Source organism: Peromyscus maniculatus, chromosome 4, assembly GCF_049852395.1.
Source record: "Peromyscus maniculatus bairdii isolate BWxNUB_F1_BW_parent chromosome 4, HU_Pman_BW_mat_3.1, whole genome shotgun sequence".
Lineage (NCBI taxonomy): Eukaryota > Metazoa > Chordata > Mammalia > Rodentia > Cricetidae > Peromyscus > Peromyscus maniculatus.
In genome coordinates this window covers 83,678,670-83,700,064 of record NC_134855.1, presented here as the reverse complement: position 1 = coordinate 83,700,064, position 21,395 = coordinate 83,678,670, and the positions used below count along the sequence as shown (strand labels likewise).

Here is a 21,395-nt window from a genome sequence, read left to right as displayed (position 1 = left end):
AATTTACTATATGAATAGGCAAAGCTGAGGTCAACATATAGCCACTCTATTATTGATAATATTTAAATGATTCATGCTGCTGAGCTAAAGAGAACAGCAAAGGATTCCCAAAGTTGTTTCTTGCCATACCAGTTTCATTATTGATATAATACATCCTCTTGTGAAAAAAAAGGCAATGTCAGAGAAATAAAAATCCTTTTATTTACAAGTGTTCAATTTTCTAGGGAAAGCAAGCATCAAAAGATGTTCAAAAACTAAATATATATGTGAAGATACTTATCACATATTTGTTTATAATAAAAAACGTTTAAAGTTGAGAAAATACACACCATATTGGAATGAACAAGAAAAATTATGCACATTGAATGAATAGAATATCGTATAGGTGGAAAATCTTCATAATAAAATAAAATAAAAAATAAACTATGTAGTAATAGTAAGAAAATGGTAATGATATATGCTCAGGGATAAATACAATTTGTATTATAAATATATGACAATTGCTATGAGGTAGGATAGAGATGCATAGAGGAAAGGGAACTGGAGAGATGTTATTAAAAAGCTTTTCCTCTCTGTTCTGCTTTATATATTAAAAACATAATATAGTTATATTATTATAGTAAACCAGTTATTTAAAATAACTCCTAAGGTTTTTATTACAATAACTATGGCTTTCTTTCATTATCCCTGCATGCCATCATAGTTACTTGAGGTCATTATATTAATCTATATTACTATATTACTGTCATAAGATAAACATACTTCAATAACACTCTTTAAAAATACATAACATTGACTGTGCAGCATTCACAAAGCAATGAGCAAATAATGTCTTCAGCCTTCTCAGTATAAATGTACAAGTTGAATCCCCCAACAATGTGTGTGTTCATGTCTCTGTGTGTCTGTGTGTATCTGTGTGTCTGTGTGTGTGTGTGCGTGTGTGTATATAAAGGTGTATACATGTGTGAATGTGAGAAACAACCTGAATGTCTGCTTCCAACTTGTTTAAGACACAGTCTCTTCTTGTTCAGTGGTACATTGCTAGGCTTGCTGGCCCACAGCTTCTGGGGAATCCCATTTCCACCCTTGTATCTTGCCATAGGAGCTACAGGTAGCCGGTGCTACCATATCTGGCTTTACATGGATACTGAAGATCTGAACTCGGGTTCTCACTCTTGGAAGCAAGCTCTTTACCTATTGAGACACCTTGCCAACCCCAAAACATCATACACATCAACAACTGTTGAACTACATGGAGCACACCACATTCCCGTGGGTCTCTATACCACTGAGTAGCATAAGCCAGGGAAAATATGTCATTTAGTTTCTACTAGAGTAAATGCAAATGAAGGTACTTTTCACAATTGTACATTAGTCTCTTCTAAAAGACTGCACATAAATAAGAAGCACAAATTAATCATTTTATTCACTCAAGGAATAAAAAGATATAGGTAACTTGATTTAGATGTGAACAAATAAAGTGAGCCCAACTACACGTTCATCCAACTCTTTCTCCCAAAACTTCTATTGCAACAGTATATGAAAAAGCCTAAGCACTTCCTTCTCTGAGCAGCTGAAAGAGCTTGCTGTTGTTGTTGCTGCTGCTGCTGTTGTTGTTTTAGAGCATTGAGCACAAACATGTTTATTGTCCTAGTAGAGAGGGACAATGACAAATTCTGGTCATGTTGTTCTTCTGCTGACTCTTAGCTGGCTGTATTTATCTCCACCCCCAGGCATCCATAGAAAATAACAAATTATTTCAGTGTGATGATTTTTAGCAGAATAATGAGAGATTCTATAATCTAGTAGGTTTGAGTTTTCATCACTCATGCAAGTATACAAAGACGAGTTTTAATTATTGATGATTAATCTGGTTTTCAACATTTTGTCCATGTTATCCATTTAGAAACCAAGAAATATCTCTAAATAGAATTTACTTATAGAAGTAGTGACAGTATCTAAATTAAAACAAAATATTATTTTATGTCATAATAAACCCTGTCTACTGATTATCCTCCTTAATATCTTATTTGATCATTTGCTAGTAACCAACATCTCACAACTAAGGTGATCTGAGAGGTTGGTACTAGGTCAACACTGAATCTGCTAAGAACCTGTGGAGTCCTAAGACTGAATCATCTGAGTTGTCTGCCTAGTGCTTCCCATTCACTATCTGGGAGTTGCCTAGAACTGTTCTTGAGTACATTCTGTGAAGCCATCTTTCTGGCCAGAGTTTCATAATGAGATACTTTTACTCCTATTCTAAGGAGACAACAATGTTTACTTCTTCATGGCAAATGACCAAGTTTTATATGTAGAATGACTAAACTGTAAATAAACAGTGTACTTTGTGAAATTATGTGTTTAAAAATATTACGGAATAGAAAAGCATGATTATTGAAAATTTGTTTTAAATAACTAATAGAAAAAGAAATGACTGTGACCTTATTTTTTCTAGGGGTCAATGGGGATTAATCATTCCTCTGTTTAAGTATAAAACTTAATACTTCTATAGAATAATTAAGTAATTGATAATCAATGTTAATTAAAAATTTTCTAGTGTCATAGAATCCATTCATTGATTCTAGAAAAAAAAGAAACCTAAAGTCAAGTTACAGAGATAAAATCTAAAATGAAAGTTAAAGGTAATTAGGCTAATATATTTATGTTCAAATGCACACATAAGGAGGCATTTTCTTCTGAAAACATAACAGCCCTTCCAGGGATACAAACCTCCAAATTGTCAAAGTTTGTTCTGCAATCATTCAAACACAACTTACAGGCTTTAAAATATTGCCCCAAACAGGATAATCTTATATGATATAAAGTTATTTAATAACTAAGAAATGTAATCTACTTAATGTAATTTTTCAATTCCAAATTCCACTCTCTGGCTAGGTGAAGATGCATCTTAAATGCATTTTCTTTCTCTTAACGTGCTTCTGAATGAACCACACAGAACATTCTGGCATTGATTATTTTCAATGTGTTTCAGAAACTGTAAATAAATACATGTCCTTTCATATCTAATTTCCAATATTAAGAAAAATGTCTACCTCATTTCCTCCTTCGCAATGTGTCAACAAGCAAGTCAACTGTTTCAATCCCTTCAAATATTAATGATGTGCTAGCTAATTTAGGACAATATACATTTTCAAGTATATAGAGACTTCAGATACTTTCACAAAAATTATGTAGTGTAGAAAAAATATCTTACTCTCAAGAATTTGCATTTAATACACAACATGTCATATTTTGAAGGCACCAGGAATAGTCACCACTTCCTAAAGTAAAGCCAAGAAATCCCATGAGATGATGTTTTTATAATTAAAGGTATTTTTCCAGAAAAATGCCTAGAAACTGAAAAACTTTCAAATTTAAAGAGAATCCAGGATGCATTTGATCCTAATGGCTTTAATGAAGCAAAATTGAACTAATGCTCCACAAAACCAAGCAATCCACTTGGCTTTATTTTGTTCAGTTTTTTATTTATTTTCCTTTCCATTCACTGACCTGACCAAGTGTTTTGGCTTCAAGTAGTAGCAACTTCAATTAAAGATAATGTTTGTTTGGCTTGAATGAAGCCTCAGACCAGGGACTCTAATGTCAGTCCCAAGATACTCAGAAAATAAACAAGGTAGTCCTTAAGGCACACTTCACAGAAGAGTAGGCTGTTCTCAAGGTAATGATAGCAGGAGAGACCCGCAGATGCCATCTCAACTGCATCTCAATATTGGAAGCCTCACTTCCAAGACAGAAGATCTAGACATGGTATGACTTAAATTTAAGTTTAAAAGAGAAGCTGGCATGAAGTTGCCTTAAGGATGAACTTCATTAGGAGACATATATTCACCATTATAATCATCCATGACCAAATCTAGAAGTAGGAGAGCATTAGAAATGATGGCCACCAAGAATAGCATGAAGGGGTGTCCTAAAGAGACAGACCTTTCGCTCCAGAGAACAAAAGCACTTTTCAGTGGCACCAGGAAGTTTTCCCCATACCATGTGGTTTAGTTAGATCTAAGCTATGTCTGAAGGGGTACTAGGCAGGTACTACAAGCTTGTCCTATTGCTATAACCTGCAAGGCCACAGAATAGCATGCTTTCTTATCAACTTTCTGTTCCAGAAAGAGACTGTAGGGATGGAGACAAGGCCTGATTTCTGGAAGAGAGAGAGGTATATGGAGTCTCTACAAGCTAACAAGACAGTGTCTTGAGAACAAATGAAAATGTGAGCCAACACCAGCTATATTTCAGCAATGCAGACTAAAAGTCTCACAGAAACATTAAAATTGATCTCACATTCTCTCACTTGACCAACTGCAATGATACAATTCTGTTTTCTAATAGATGTAGTAGAAATACCCACCCCAAAAAGAAACTTTTTGCATTTAAGAACAAAATCTATGCCCTTATTTAGGTCAGACTTTGTGGAAGCAATATCGGTTGTATTTTTTTAAAAGAAAATATTCTTATGGAAACATAAGAATGATGATCTCGGAAATGCTACTCAAGAGATTTTTTAAAATAACATTTACTCTTTTTCAGATATTTCTGATTTGTGTTGTCTCCTTTCACTTCTGTACATCTCTTTGTCTATCTGTCTACCTATCTACACATCTGTCTATCACTCTATCTGTCCATCATCATCATCACCACCATCATCATCGTCATCTGTCCCTATACTTCTCTCTCACTATAATTTGCTCACATGTTACTAAGTTAAAGAATGTTGAGAGGCAGAGGCAGGTGGATCTCTGTGAGTTCGAGGCTAGCCTGGTCTACAGAGGGAGTTCCAGGACAGCCAGGGCTACACAGAGAAATCCTGTCTCGAAAAACAAAACAAAGGAAGGAAGGAAAGGAAAGGAAAGGAAAGGAAAGGAAAGGAAAGGAAAGGAAAGGAAAGGAAAGGAAAGGAAAGGAAAGGAAAGGAAAGGAAAGGAAAGGAAAGGAAAGGAAAGGAAAGGAAAGAGGGAGGGAGGGAAGAAGGAAGGAAGAAAGGAAGGAAGGAAGGAAGGAAGGAAGGAAGGAAGGAAGGAAGGAAGGAAGGAAGGAAGGTAAATTCTGTGGAGGAAATACTTCCCACACAATTACCATCACTATTTGAAAACACTAACTAATGTTACAGCTTTAACAACCCCCCCCCCCAAAAAAAGTAAGTTATGTCAGCTTGGATTTAGAACTATTTATTATTCTGTTGGTTCAGAAGCTATTATTTAAAAAAGCACATTTCAGGAAACAAGATATGATTTTTTAGAGTGTCATTTCTTCCTAATAGTCTGGCAGTTCAAGCTCCAGTAAGAAACTAGACCCTGTCACACATGTAGGTAGCTTCTGAGAAAGAGGAAAACATAGGAACAATGGGCAAAATTGGATTTTTTTTACAAAAATGAATCTTTCCATATCTTAAAAATTCATTTACCTAGATATGATTTTCTGAAGATTCAGGACATCTTACATAGCCCGGCCTGCACTTAAGGAACATCTATGGAAAAAATAACTGCTGAATTAGAAATCTGTACACAGGATTTTTCTTCTAATTCTAGTCTGGATAGGACACCCATAAATATCATTAGAATTGTTTTTTCCCTTTGGTAATACTATACAGTAGGATAAATCTGAAAATCTTCATAATAGAACACTTCATTGTCTTTGTTCAAGCTTCCCAGTCAGGGTTGATGTCAGCCACAAAGGGACCAACCTAAAAATAGACTGAGTGAGAGGACTATAGCTTGCCTGCTGTCAGCTCCTCACGTTAGCCCTGAGTGGAAAATTCAGGTGCTGCCTCTTTGTGTATAAACACCTCCCCTTAAGCAAATCAATGTAGCAGTCAAAGCAGTTTCAGTAGCCTAAGGTGTAACACAAGAGGCATTTAGAAAGCTGGCAAATCAACATTTTTGTCTAGGCATCAAAATGAGGCTGATGTTTATGTTTATGAAAATGAGGACATGTTTATGAAGCAAAAGATATCAAACTCCCCTTAATTGTGACTCAATACCTAATAACAACTATATCAGAACAGATTTTATTGTTGTTATTATTATGTTCCCAGGTCGTTCCACACCAGCATTGTTTCTACACAGTACTAAAGCATCTGGATGAAAAAATGGGAAGAAAAAATCTAATCATCCAGCTGTTTCAAAAATCCCAGCTGTTCAGTAATAGGCAGAAAAGAGCCAGCATAATGACAGGACAGAACAGACTCACAATGCAGGTGACAGCGGGAGCCCTCTGGATGTGCACTGCTATGACCTGATTTATAAAATAGCAAGACATCTACTTAAATCACACACAAATAGCTCCTGCTAAGAAATGTGTGAACAGAGAATGGCAATGTCCTTCATACTGCAGGCTCAGGTGGAAGTAATGATGTGTGACAAGAGTGAGGTCTTGGGAAGGTGGGCGAGCCAAGCATTTTCTCTGTCTGTCTCTTCAACCTTAAAATATGCTTAGTAATCAGGTGAAAGATCAAAAAGCAAGCAAAAATGACATCTCTGTATACTTTACTTTTTCTTTAGTTTAAACATACATTAGAATCTTACACCATTACTCATCATCAAACCCCTTCAGGGAAGCAACAAAATATTTTCAAATCAGATGGCTTTTTTAATCTCTTGCAAAGGTTATAATGTAACTAAACCTTTATAAAACTGAAAGGGGGGGTTCCAGCATGTGGTTTCCAGCATGTTTTAGCAGTGAAGGTAGGATTTACCTCCTGTGACATGATCTCTGAGAGTGACACCATGGATGTACAAGGAGGAAACGGCAGTTCCTGAAGAGAACTGCTCCCATCTAAAGATTCCTCTCGATCCCTTGAGAGAATAAAAATAGGCTGGCATCACAAGATGACTCACACCTTGAGATACTGTATGTTGCTTCATGCTTATCTATCTAATCTAACCCTTTCTTTCTCACACTGCCTGGAAGCCTGTGAAATATGTGGATTCTGATAGTGAAATGACACCTCTTCTCTGCGTGGATGAAAAGCAGTCACTGCAACAGCTAAACCAGCAAGGAGCATATGACAGCAGAGTTCTAATTAGGTTGCACAACTTTTATGATTTCTCCATTCCTCTAAGCATTACACACAAGCAATAACCAACATAAACATACCACATAGCTCTACATTAGTGATGTTCATTCCCAGAGCTTCTGTTGGCTACCTAGCTCAGTTTCAATGTACGACCAGTGCCTAAGTGTCAATCTTTGAAAGATGTGAGAATACCCTTTGCAGAAGGGAAAAGTGAGTTTTAGCCTGATTTTGCAGCAGCGAGTGTAGCTCTCACATGTAAGGAGACAGAAAGCAGAGAATTGTGACAGTGGGACACACACATCCGTATGCCTACTCTAGGAGATACATGCACTCTTCTAGATACCTTGGGTTAGCAAAAATATATAATTAGCATTATAAAATGCAGCTGTTTTTAGACTGATCTAGCTAATCATTCCAACAAATTGATGACTTCATTTAGGTATCACTCCTTGCTTGTTGCCCACCTACCTCCTACTCCACCTGTCTCTCAGTTGGCTCTGGTCCTAGATTCTAATTCTATTCTGGAAGAAATTGGTCAGGAACTCTGAGGTCACTTAATAGATACTCAGAAAAGGTACCCTAATATTCCAACAGTATCTGTTTACTATGATACAGTGAGCAGGTACATCTTGTGTTGTATTTTATAATTACTGAAGACAGCTTAAAAACAGACCAAAAGCAAATGTTGCAAAAGAAGGCATCAAATACACCTGCCATCATCCAATCAATGCACAAGTGCCTATTACTATGTTAGAAAGCCAAAATGGTTAAATGAAATCTATCAATTTAAATATAATATTGAAAGTCAAGGAAGGGAGTACAAAAATACAAAGGGATTTCATTATATTCTCAGGAAGAATGAGTTAAATAAGTCACTATTTCTAGGCTAAATCTCTCTCCAAACAAATAGTTCTGACTATATATTGCAACCTCCAAATAGATTAATTTCTTAAAATGCTTAGCTAGAAATATGCCTGAAGTTAATAAAATAATATGAAGCTTAGGATCTCTAACCACTCTTTTCTCAAATCTCATTCTATTATTAAGACAATCAACCTGAAATTTAAAAATTCTGGGAGAAGGACAGCTAGTTTATTTAAGAGCAGCCCCTGGCAGGTCAAACACATTCCAGTGAATGACACACACCTAAGAATACATAGGCAGCACTAATTGGCTTCGTTGTTTTGAATGCAAGCACAAAGTTGAGTAGGTATGGAATGGGAGATAGATATGGAAGAAAACAGGGTAGGGGAGCAAATATGAACAAAATGTATGAAATTCTCAAGAATTCATAAAAAATATTTTTAAAAATAGATAATGACCTATTAAAATTTTGTTTCAACCAGAAATGGCAAGTAAGTAAATAAATCTTAAAACAAAGGCTTTCCCTAGGGAGTCTATAACCTCTTCACAGACATCAGTCCAAAGAGACTCATTAATTATTTCCTACTCTCCCTGGTAGCAACTGAAAGCCTCGTTTGGATCGTGATCCCTACCATTGAGAAGGAAAAGAAAGACTCACTCATGTGCTATCAACGCCATGAGTGTTCTTTGGGGAAATCACCAATCCATTCAAGTACAAGCTTATTCAGTCTATAAATAGAACAGCATGCATCTTCCAAGCTAGGGAATATGGTCCTTATCATGACTGGGTATGGATTCAGATAATTATCATCTGGTCTTATTTGAAAGCCTGCATTCTCCAACTATTTTATGTGAATGCCTTCAGAGACTAAGAGATATTAATGACATAAAACTTTTAATATTATAGTTAAATTGGACAATTGAGGAGACAAATCCAGCAAAATTTACAAGAAAAACACAGAAAGATAATAGCTTTAGGTAAGTCTAATTTCTAAAGACTACTAGGTTCCTTTCCATGTGCATCTTTTATAGAATGAAAATAATGTGTCTAAAAATAAACATTTTGCAATGTCCCATGAAGGAAAAATCAAGCTTTCTTCCTGAGATGGACATTCCTTGTCCCTGTATCCCATGGGACTCCTCAGAGGTTTGCTCTAATGCCATTGTAGGTCTAAGACACAAAATCTAACCTGAAGTTTAAAAAAAAAAAAAAAAAAACACTTTTCAATCCTTAAATATCACCATTTCTCCACAACGCATATTTTCTTACTAATGGAAAACTTCACCTTTTCACTTCAGGCTGTCTTTTTGCAATATCTCAAATTACTCATTTGCTTATACATATTTTGTCCTAACAAAGAAAGAATAAGGAATGCGTAATACATATAACATAAATGTATGATATGTAAATGTGATTCTTCTGAAACAAACGAAATTAGTTGGTCCAGCTTTAGTTGATACTCAGACTCTGTTTATATAACTGCTTTTTGAAGTGGTGGACCTCCACTAACCAGTAATTAAAGAAGCTGTGGGCCAAAACATCCTTGCTTTCCTGATACATGGAAAAGTGAAAAGAATAAAGCACATTTCTGCATGATATTAATGTCTAGAAGAAGAGAGACCATCCTCTATATTTACTGAGTTTTCCTAGATGACTGTTAAGAATACTGTTAAGATGAGCTAACATGTCATCTGACATTTCACAGAAAATATTAACCTGCATATTTGATCCATAGTTACTTTCTGGTTTACAGTGTCTACAACAATCGCCTCTTCATTATCTCTGAAAACCACAGGAACCAGACAAAACTGCCCTGTGTATTTCATATTTATCTTCTGCACTGGCTCATCAGACTTAGCTGCACAGTTAGGTCTTGCTTATTTTCTGAATTCTGATTTTTTTTTCTTTACACGGTGTTTTTTTTTGAGTCAAGGTTTTGATACATATCCCTGAAACCACTTATGTAACCCAGGCTTGTCCTGAACTGGTGACCTCCCTGGCTCAGCTCCTCAAGTGCTGGGATTAAAAGCATGTGACTCTAAGTCCAGATCTGCATACTCTATTGATGTACCCTTTTATGGCTTTGTACTTCCAAACTGTCTATGTATCAATAGAAAATGGAATTCAGAGCCTGAGTAAAGACAGTCCCGAATGACAAACCAACTATGAATAATCTATAAAATAGATCACTCCTAGGTCAGAAAGCAAGTTAATTAACTATTTCTGGATCAAATCTCAAAGTCATCTAGATGCTGGTGACCACCATACAAATTTACATTTTAAGACACCAGTAACAGCAAATAGATATAAACTAAAGCTTAGGTCAGCCCCGCTGTGGCTCATGAATTGGAGAATATAATTTCCAGAATGATAAGGCTTCATAAGGAACACGGAATTGGCCTGATAAATCCACTCTGATCCTGAAATCTGAATGGGGAATGCCTGGCTCTCTCTTAGAGCCTCAGCTGATAAACATGTGCTATGCTCTTCAAAGGTACCAAGTCATGCCTGGGGTTTAATCTTTCTCCCTCCTCTCCAAAATGATCACATTTTCTGAACCTCAAATTGGACCAGATGGCCTGATACATATTAGCATACTTTTATGAAGAAGATACTGTGAGAAATCAGGACTGCTATGGAAACAGACAACGAAGCCAGAAATAAAATTCCTATCACAGTCCTAATCTTAATTTACTTTTTAGAAGTACACATTCCCATTTACTGAAAAAATAGCTTTGGTTTCTTCAATCTTAAATAAAAAATATTTCATCAGCCTTCATTCAAATAGGAATTCAGATCCCAGTATTAGAAAGCAAGATTGTGGTCTAATCTAGGGAAGCTACATTGGTCTGGAAAATTATATACTTAGAATCAAGTTTCTTGTCAGCAGGAAAACCAAGCGGTACCTTTTGTCCATATCAAATGTCCCTTGCAGAAGAATTCAGAATGACTTTTGGGTCAAGAAGATTTCCTGGAACAGGCCCTTTTGTCACTGAATGACAGCCCATAACCATTCTAAACTGTATCAATAAAAAAAAAAAAAAGACACAAGATATCCATTACACTCTGCATGGCGCACATGAGCATGTCACCACAGGAGCACTTTTTAAAATGTAAACAAAATCTACATATATTTCCACTTGATTTGGTAATGACATTAATATGATAGACACACCAGTGCCCTGAAAATTGGCAATGGACAACACCATTTCTGATTCTGTTGAAAAGCAGAGTTCTGCTGTTATTATTTAAATGAGATGAAAATTACTTCCCATTGATTGATAATGACTTTTTAATGAACTAGGACAATACATATGTTAGCCCTGTATATTTTCCTTGGTTATATCTATTCATAGTTTGGGTTTTATTTAAACATATGCATGTTTAATGAAAAGGGCTTTTTGTTTTATTTTTCAAAGCTTCAATGGTTCTATGTGAAATAAACTCGACAAGAAATGCAAAAATGCTTGTAAAGTACTACACGCGTCTAAGCATAAAATGAGTTCCCAGCACAGGTCAGAACACTATGACAACACTGCTCTTCAATAAAGAAAAACAATAAAAATATTTACTTACCAACCTTCACTTGTATGTATTCAACTGGAGACAGAGGAGGTATTTTTCACTAACTGAATACCTTCCCTTTATAAGTTTGTAGAATAAAGAGCTTTAAAATACACCCTATTGACTCAGTTTGGTTTATATTTTAAAATTCTCAAATTCTTGGTTTTTCAATTAATTTAACAATGATTACAAATATTATGATGTTGTTACTTAAAAAAAAAAAAACCTCTGCAGATGGTGTTATCATCTCAATAGCGTATTTAGTTAAATCAGAATGGTCTTATCAACTCCATAGTAGAATCTGGGTACTGAAGGGATAAAATAAAAATGTACCCCAATATTCCAATTTGTATTTTTAAAACGAAGTAAAGAAATAATAAAGCTTAAGAGTCAAATGACACAATCTGTGCACAGCTCTCGTGATTTCCCTGGACCAACCATCACTCCCCTGGCACCATCTCCCTTTCACAGAAATGAAAAGAATATCTGCTTTTCCTTTCTTTCTCATAACCATTAGGTATCACTGCTTCCTTTTCAAGAATTTGCAAGAAATAACAGTGCATCGACCTGTGAAAGGATCCTGATTGAGATGACATTCAGATGGTGTGATCTGGATGTCATCTGGAAAGGGCTTCTGATCCTGAGCATAATGATCTTGAATGGGATTGCTTCTGTTTTTCTTCCCTGTATGGTAAACCTGTACATATTTCAAACCTGTATGGTGGCATCTAAGAAAATACAGTTTCCTAAATCAGTTTACAGAGCAACATTATTCCTTGGTAGAAAATCTTCACAAAGGTCTTAAAGCACTTTGCATAGCTTGAACCTGGGAATCCCTGTCAGTTCACAGGTGAACTGAACAGCCAACTTCCACATGAAGAAGTGCCACTTGCAAAAATGCCCACCCTCAAGGCAAACGCCTAAAGCTTTCCTCTCAAGGTAGAATTAATCCACGCACCCTAAGATAAATGCATCTTGCATGGAGGAAAACACTTTGAATGACGATCTAATATTTGGTTTGAAAGCACATGACTGACAGTTCCATCAGTTTCCCTAAAAAAAAAAAAGAAAAAGAAAAGAAAAGAAAAAAGAAAAGAAACCTCTGTGAGATAAAGGAAGCCCCAGGATTCTTAATTATCTATAGCTTATGAAGTCTCAGAATTATCAATATAATCCATATCATCAAGTAAACTTAATATAACTTTTCTGATTTAGAAAGGAAATGCCAAAGAAACAAAGAAATTCTAAACATTTCCCACCTTATTACAGACAAAGCATTACTGTTACTACTACAAAATACTCAATGAATGCCCCATGCTAGAGAACTGTTGAATAATTTAGTAATCATATCAAGCACTTGCATTAAAACGCAACATTTGAGAGCTTTCAAGCTTTCCTTTGCTTTCCTAAATCCTGGGACTTAATATGCTTTTCTACTCATTACAAAAAAAAAATGAGGTGTAGACATGTTTAAGTGACTTTTGCCAAGGGATTATGACCATGCCTGTCAAAGGCTCATTACATTTTACTCCAATGCAATGTATTAGAACGTCATTGTATTAGAACATCTGTACAATGCATTAGAATGTCATCTCTGGAATCCTGATCACAAGGTGCCACCGTCTCATTCAATCATCTCCACTGCTTGCTGTCTTTCCTTCTCCAGAGTTCTAGCAAAATGTTTCCCTATGAGTGTAGAGAAAAGACAGGAAGAGAAGCATTGATTGACTAGAACTCTTGTGAATTGACTAGAATTCACTTTAAACACCATTAAAGGAGAGGGAGAATGTATCCAGGGATTTGGAGGACCAAAAGTATTTGAGAAAACCAATTATAAGGGTGATGTGGGGTGTTTTCTTTGTTATTTTGGGTTTTATTGGGGTTTGTTCACATTTGTCACGTTTGTTACAGGCTGAAATGGCAGACACGGTGTTATCCCACAATGCTCGGGACAACCATTTTTTAAGAAGATTTTATTTTGTTTTGTTTGGAATATATATATGAGAGTAAGGCCTCTTCTGTGTTTTACTGAGTGGTCTGAGCTGTATTTCATGGTGACACAGTGGTGCAAGGCTCATCACTTCATGCTACCTCAAATTCAAGAATACCTGTTGTCAGTTAAATGGAAGTGTAGTCCTCGGAGACCCTCTGTGATAACCATGATACTGATTACAATGCCGATAAGAAACCAAATGTTCCAAAACCATTCCTCTCTAGCTCAGTTTTAGCAGAGTGCTTTAGCATTTGAGGTGAATCCCCAAATTTTGTGTTTGTTGTTTTTGTTTGTTTGTTTTTGTAGCTGCACACATACACACATACACAAAATGGACTAAAGTCTAGCATTTTGGTGCATATTTAATAAAAAAAAAAAAAGACCTCAAGCCATAATTGCTGTAGCTGCTGGGTGCCTTATTTCTTCAAGAATTCTTTCTGTGCATGCAATAACTTTGGTTAAATTATTCTGGACTTAGAAGGCATAAGAGTATTTAAAATAGTACGGTTTCTGAAGCATCATTGTAACAAACCAATTTCAAAAGATTCAGCTGCTGAAATTTACTTCATAGTCCCTTTGTAGATCAGTTGTTCAGATTTTAAAACAGGAATCATGTGCTGTTATCTGTGTAGTCATTAGTCTCACGAAAGGAAAAGAATGATAAAATAAGACTAAGAAAGCATTCTTCCAATGATTGTCATTGAACTGATCAGTATTTTAGTAAACATTCACAGTATGAAGTCTCTCTCGGTCTTCAGCATAGAAAGTAGTGCAAAAGAAAAAAATTCCAGTCTCATGACCTGTGAACAAAACTTGGTACATTTCCTCCAGAATGTTAGGCATTTGCTATTATACCTCCCCAAAATTAATAATAAAATATAATCAATTTCTAAAGGCCCCTGCAGCCTTTTCAAAAGTTAATTTCCAGTTAAAAATAAACTTTAATTAAATCCAAGATTAAATTGTGACCTATATTCTATTAAATAATTTACTTTCTCTTTTTTCTACACAGTAATTCTTACAATTTCTAAAAAAACAACTACGGAATCCAAAGACATAGGAGATATTATTAAAACACTGATAAAAGACTGCTCAAATTCATTAGTTCTTACATAGTAAATACTTCAGAATGCCAACTTTTCCCATCACAGCACAATTCCCAACAATGTTGACAATTTACTTACATACCCATGTGCACACACACTCACACATACACACACACTCGCTCTCCTCAGGACCATCTTTACTATTAACATTTTTCCCATTATGTGCAAAATTCTTGCATTCTATTAAAAAATATAAAGATAGATCTGCTCTATTTAAGCCTCCCTCTTCTCCAAGATGTATCATTTATTTGATATGCAATACAAATTTAGTCACAATTATGCCATGTATTACCATTAAACAGTGTACTACTGTATGCATTGCAATCATTTGCATATTTCATTTTCATAACTGCACTCTCTATGCATGAATATATTTGGAGATGGGGGGGCAGTGGCAGGTGGAGAAAGCGATTCACACATCGGTCTCCACAGCCTTTGCATTAGAACAATTGTTTTTATCTGTCTCACTATCATCCCCCTTTCCCTGACACTTCTCTTCCTTTCCACATAGAGATTCCTTAACCCCTTCTTCCATCTCTAGATACTCTGACTTGTCCCCCAGGGATGAAGAAGTGGAGCTCCGAAATTTCTTGAGCAAATTAGAAGGGAGGTATGGACAACTAACTGCATTTTGTGTCAGCTGGGTCTGCTCCTCATTTTCAGTCTCTCTGTGGTAGAAATAGTTAAAGTTAGACACAATCACCGGCACAGGCAAAGCAATGGTTAAGACACCCGCGATGGCACACAGGGACCCCACAATCTTTCCTCCCACTGTGATGGGCTTCATGTCCCCGTAGCCCACAGTTGTCATGGTTACCACAGCCCACCAAAACGCATCCGGGATGCTTTGGAAATGGGTAGTGGGTTCATCTGCCTCTGCAAAATATACAGCACTGGAAAAGAGAATGACCCCGATGAAGAGGAAAAAGATAAGGAGGCCCAGTTCCCGCATGCTGGCTCTGAGGGTGTGGCCCAGGATCTGCAGGCCTTTGGAGTGTCTGGAGAGTTTGAAGATCCGGAATACTCGAACCAGACGAATGATCCTGAGGATGGCAAAGGACATGGCCTGCTGCTGCTGGCCATTGCCACCTCCTTGCTGCTGGGCCAGATCAGTGCCCAGAGTGATGAAGTAAGGCAAAATGGAGACAATATCAATGATGTTCATGATGTTTTTGAAGAAGAGAGCTTGGCTGGGGCAAGCAAAGCATCGAACCACAAACTCAAAGGAAAACCACACAATACACACTGTCTCCACGATGAAGAAAGGGTCATTAAATATTGTGTGCCCTGAGTTCTCCAGGTGGGATGCCGATGTGTCATTCAGCAATCTGCTGTGCCCACCTGCACTCAGGGCCATGATGAGATCTCTATCATCTCTGAACTCGGGCAAGGTTTCCAGGCAAAATATGACGATAGAGATTAAGATGACCAGGACAGATACAATGGCTATACCCCTGGCAGGGCTAGAACTCTCTGGATATTCAAAGAGAAGCCAAATCTGTTTTTTAAATTCGTTCTCTGGCAGAGCCCTGTCCTCCTCTTCTCTCACAAAGCCCTCATCCTCGCGGAACTTGAGCAGGGCTTCCTCTCCCAGCTGATAGAACTTCACCTCCTCAGTGAAGATATCAAAGGGGACATTGACTGGCCTCTTCAGGCGGCCTCCTGACTGGTAATAATATAAAATGGCGTCAAAGCTGGGTCGGTTCCTATCAAAAAAATACTCATTGCGCAAAGGGTCGAAGTACTGAGTCCTCTTCTCAGGGTCTCCCAACAGAGTTTCTGGAAACTGGGCCAAAGTTTTCATTTGGGTTTCAAAGCGTAGGCCGGACACATTTATCACCACACGTTCACAGCAATCACTGTAGCGGACTGAACTGTAGCCACCACCACCCCCATCATCCTGTGGCAGCAGGTCTGTGTACGAACACCCATCCCCATGGTCATCTTCACTATAGTAAAACCTTCCCTCCTCTTCCTCCTCCTCTTCCTCCTCCTCATCTTCCTCTTCCTCACTCAGCTCCCTCAAGATCTTCTCTTCAGAGCCACTGGGCATCAAGTCTGAGCAATGAGGGAAACTGCTCTGCCGATGGTGGAGTTTCTTCTTTTCAGTTCGCTGACGACGCCGCCTCCGGCTCCCTCGGCTGCCTTGAGGATCATGGGAGGAGTAGGCCCCTCGCGTCTGGTGGTGATGATGGGGGCCTCCACCAGAACCCCCAGTGCCTTCAACAGCAGCCGTGGCAGCTGCCACAGCAGCAGCTGCAGCCGCCCTGGAGTGAGCAAGTCTCTCCCGCTCTCGGGCCCGGGCCTGGGCTGCATAACCATAAGGCATATGACTGTTGCACCCTGAGCTCTCTGCACTCACCATTGCAACCTCCATGGTGGTGGTTTGGGGGAATGGCTGGTTCCAGTTGTAAGAGAAGAAGAAAGAAAAATAGGTCAGCTTATTTTCTTACCAAATTAAGGTAAGTTTGGAAGCCTTAAGCAGATTGCCTGGAAGACTTAGGATATTTTCAGTCCAACTTTGCATTTTCTGTTTTTAAATCAGCACACCCCATGCTCCCTCTTCTCAGAGATTCAGCGTTGCTTTCCAGAGCTTGGCTAGTCTAGACAACAGCCTAGTGCTCCTCAAACATAAGTCATGAAATGTTGCGGTCTCCCAAACACCTACGTGTTTTGGGGTAGATGTTCAAATCGGGAAGTATGTCTGGGATGCGGTTGGTGATGACGCTACAAGACTCAAAGGCAGCAAGAATCTGACAGCCAGAAGTTGTGCCTAGAAAATGAAATATATTTTTCTGCATGGAAATTGTCCAAAGCCCAGTCCATCCAATTTAAATAAAATGTAAATATGTCTTTAGTCTTAGCACTTGCCTTCTAGTGATGGCTTGACCCATGTTAAGATGTGGCTTAAAATATGTCCAACCATTGCTGCTCAGTCTATGAGGATGATTTCTAAGATCATTAAAGGCTTCATGGACCCACAGACAATGTCAAGTTGTAGAAAGAGGCAAAGACCATGGAAGGCAGAGAGGGTGGAAGATGAGGTTCCAGCAGAGGCAAACCCAACTCTGAGGTCTCCATAGAAATCAGGAAATGAAGAACATCCTTTGGCTAGACTCATTCAGAGAATCACTTCACCTGAGGAGGGATGGGAAACAAGCACAGGAGAAAAATAAAAAGAATCAAACCATAGAGAGCAAACAGCCCTTTAATCCTCATACACTTCTTCTCTTGTCCTCAAGCAAAACATGAGACACACACCAGGAGACCATAACTTTTCAAGAGCACAGGGCAGGATGCTCTAAAATCTCTCCCACTCAACATCCATCTTGCTTTCTTCTTTGGTTATTAGTTCAGCTCGGTCCAGTGTGTGTGTGTGTGTGTGTGTGTGTGTGTGTGTGTGTGTGTATGTGTGTCTGTGTATCTGTGTGTCTGTCTGTGTCTGTCTGTGTCTGTGTCTGTGTCTGTGTGTCTCTGTGTGGCAACTCATCTATTTTGCTTCTGTCCATTCTCAACCCACATGGGTCTTGCTTTCCTCTGCCCCTTCACCAATGCCAGGTTTTAATTTCCACCAGCATTCTCTTCACTCCACACTAGCAATGCTGTGGCTGTTTTCATTATTCATTTATCTCAAGGAATTCTCTTTAAAATTTTCACTCATGAAATGTTGCTGAATTAAGAACCCTTCCACTTTCTTTTTATGACTTTACTCAGAACTAAAGAAGTGGGGAAAAAGAAAAAACAGTTGTCTTCAGTCTAGACTGAAACTACTTGAATGAACATCAATTACCTCACCTATAAAGTGTAAACAACACAGTCCATCATCCCCTCCCCCCCTACACACACCTTTGTAAGGACCAACTGAGATCATAGATGCTATCAGATGGCACACTATCATGCACATAATGAATGGCAATGATATGACAGTTATGGATAACACAGCATTAAACTATGTGGTCACCTACCCACAGTCTTTGCCACTGTCTAAAGTAGGGAAGGACGGAACTTGAGCACATCCAGGGTACTACGACACTCGCCAGCGCCTGTGAGAAACTGAATCTGGCATTCTCTGATCCCATGAAACATGCCCCTGTGGTTTTCTTCTCTACTCCAGCTTCCTGAACGCTCCCTACCACCCACAGCCTCGAGGCAAATCCCAGTTCCCACATCTCTTAGTCACCATCCCCTCTCCTTGAAACCTCTGTGTTCACCTGCTCTACTCTTCTGGAATGTGTGGATGTTGCCCTTGGAGTGCACACTCTACCCCCTTTTAATCTTATCCTGCTCTCTCATTCTCCAATTCACCCCACAATTTTTGGCAGACCCCAATCTGTCCTGCCATCACCTCCTGGCCCTCTTTTCTTACTTTGCTCTCCTAAGTCCATTGAATTCATCTCCCCAGCCAGAAGTTCAGAAACCTTCTGCCCCTAACTCCAGTCTCCTCCTGCTTCTTCCAAGAAGACTTCTAAGAACACAGAAAGTGACCCAAAGAATTGGGAAGGCTGATAACAGGTAGAATTCAGGGCATCCTCTGGCTTCTATTATTGGAAACACTTGGGCAGCATGAGAGCAATGGCTTTGTGAAGCCATTAACAGGATCCTACCCTTGAGCACCTGCTGCTCTTTGCTGGTGGTGTCCCATAACTTAAATGACAAGCAGGAAAATGGCAAACAGAAGATCACACACACACACACACACACACACACACACACACACACACACACACACACACTTGATTAGGAAAAAAAAAAAATCCAGGAAATACACCTCAGAAGTTATCCCTGGTGACATCTCCTCCTCTGTCTGACTCATCACATCAGCTTACATTCAGAAGTGTTTACCATGGAGAGGTCTCCAAGACTTTACTTATAAAACTGTCCTATGACTACGTATGTTCACTGTGGCATGTCAGCCAACATCCTTAAGATTGGCACAGTCCAAATAGCCTGGGAATTTGTTCAACTTCTCAATATCCACAGTTTGCATAGATATCACTTTAAAAAGTCCTGAGTAACTGACATGCCCATATATTTACAAATGTACAGATCCCCCTCCCACCCAAGCATCTCTCCCAAAGGTCGTGGATTAGAGGATCTTCTAGTTCACTATTAACTCTACCAGCTCTAGAACCACCTTCTTTCTGCCCTACAGCAAATGTTTCCTTATTCATTTGTTTATTTAGGCTTGTTAATTACTGTTTTTCTAAGTCACTCTTCCACATTCAAAAAGCAAACTGTGTTCCTTTTAATTGGCTCCTAGTTACCTCACTATCCTAGAGAGACAGAAAGAAGGAAAGGGAGAAGAGAGGAAGGGAGAGAAGGAGGGAGGGATGGGGAAAGGGGAGATGGAGGGAAGGGAAAGAAAGAGAGAAAGAAAGAAAGAAAGAAAGAAAGAAAGAAAGAAAGAAAGAAAGAAAGAAAGAAAGAAAAGAAAGAAAGAAAGAAAGAAAGAAAGAAAGAAAGAAAGAAAGAAAGAAAGAAAGAAAGAAAGAAAGAGAAAGAGAGAAAAAGAAAGAAAGAAAAGAGAAAGGATAAGCTCATCAAACCATTTTTCCAACAAACCCAATTGGTTTAAAATCTCTCTTTCTCCAGGTATTCCTCTTAGGAGAATCAAGCATACTTTGTGCAAGAGACCTTTGCAGGGGTTTTCCTCCTCCTTTCTTAATACCGTTAAACTAATAGGATTTTGCAAGGTACCTATTCCTGTCTCTATACTCCCAAACACCAGCCAAGCATCCCTCTTCTCCTCTTATCCAACAACAGCAAGGCTGTTTTCCTCTCTAGATGCTAATTTCTGCAACTGTGGTAGGGTGGTACCTGAACCAAATCTGAGAGAAGAGCAGAAAGAAAGGGGACAAAATTAACAATTAAAAAGGTGATAGAATCAGACAAGTCAAGACCATAAGAAACACGTACTTCATTGCACACCATTTATCCAGTCCCTGTGGACTGCTCAAACACTCTGAAAATGCATGCCATCCTAATGTTGGGAGAGGCAGCAATACAGACCCGCTCATCAGCTGTTCGCAAAGGAGAGGAACGGTGAGGCTGGGATCAGGCAAAACGAAAACGATGCTGAATCTACACCCCACCTCACTGGGGAACGACATCTTTAATTGCGCCCTGGCCTCCAGACCTGGGTTCCCGCTCAGGCACATTAAGCGGGGCGCACTCGCCCCATCCCCTGGGTTGCCCCCAGAGCGCCGCGTTGCATCTGCACCTCCCTTCTCCCACCTCCTGGTTTATTTTTAACCGCCTTCCATTCATGTCCTTCTGTCACATTCTCGATATTATTTATTCCTCAAATGTCCACAGTTTCTCAACAGCCAAAAGAGTAGGGTGGGGAATAGATAAGAAAGGTATCATACTTACCGTTCCCAGCAAGTGAGAAAAATAAAAATAGAGAAAAATCCCCCGGCGATTTGTTTTCCCCCCTCAAGCTGCAACAGCTGGAGGAGGGGCAGAATCATGGGGGTTGGGGGCGCAGTACAAGAAATCACTCGGATTTGGCAGGTGGAGGCTCCCAAATATCCACGGAACAAGTTCTGTCGCCTTGGCCGGGGTAGGGGGTGGGGGGTGTCACAGAGTCCTCGTTACTGGAGCCCAGAGGTGGGGATTAGGGACGCCCCAAGGTAGACCCCGGAGATTCTTGGTTCCTCTGGAGTTCGGCACAGCAGACCTGGGCTGGGAACGGAAGTCAAGGTTCCCCCGAAAAAGACTCAAAATCCTAGACAGCAGCGATCACTTGTTAAGCCTGGATTCCTTCTCCAGTATTCATCCCAGTCTCGCTCTCTAGCTGGCTGCAGGAGCAGCACACGCCTCCCCTAGCTG

General features: G+C 38.9%; 1 protein-coding gene across 1 annotated transcript; it reads right to left on the bottom strand.

Annotated features, from left to right (window-relative positions):
* Positions 1-13,766: 13,766 nt before the first annotated feature.
* On the bottom strand, positions 13,767-21,389 carry Kcna4 (potassium voltage-gated channel subfamily A member 4). Its single transcript, XM_006975852.4, has 2 exons — positions 20,937-21,389; positions 13,767-17,702 (listed from the first exon to the last, which is right to left on the bottom strand). The coding sequence occupies exon 2, from the start codon at positions 16,939-16,941 to the stop codon at positions 14,977-14,979; it is 1,965 nt and encodes a 654-aa protein (XP_006975914.1). The 5' UTR covers positions 16,942-17,702; positions 20,937-21,389; the 3' UTR covers positions 13,767-14,976.
* Between the last annotated feature and the right edge of the window lie 6 nt (positions 21,390-21,395).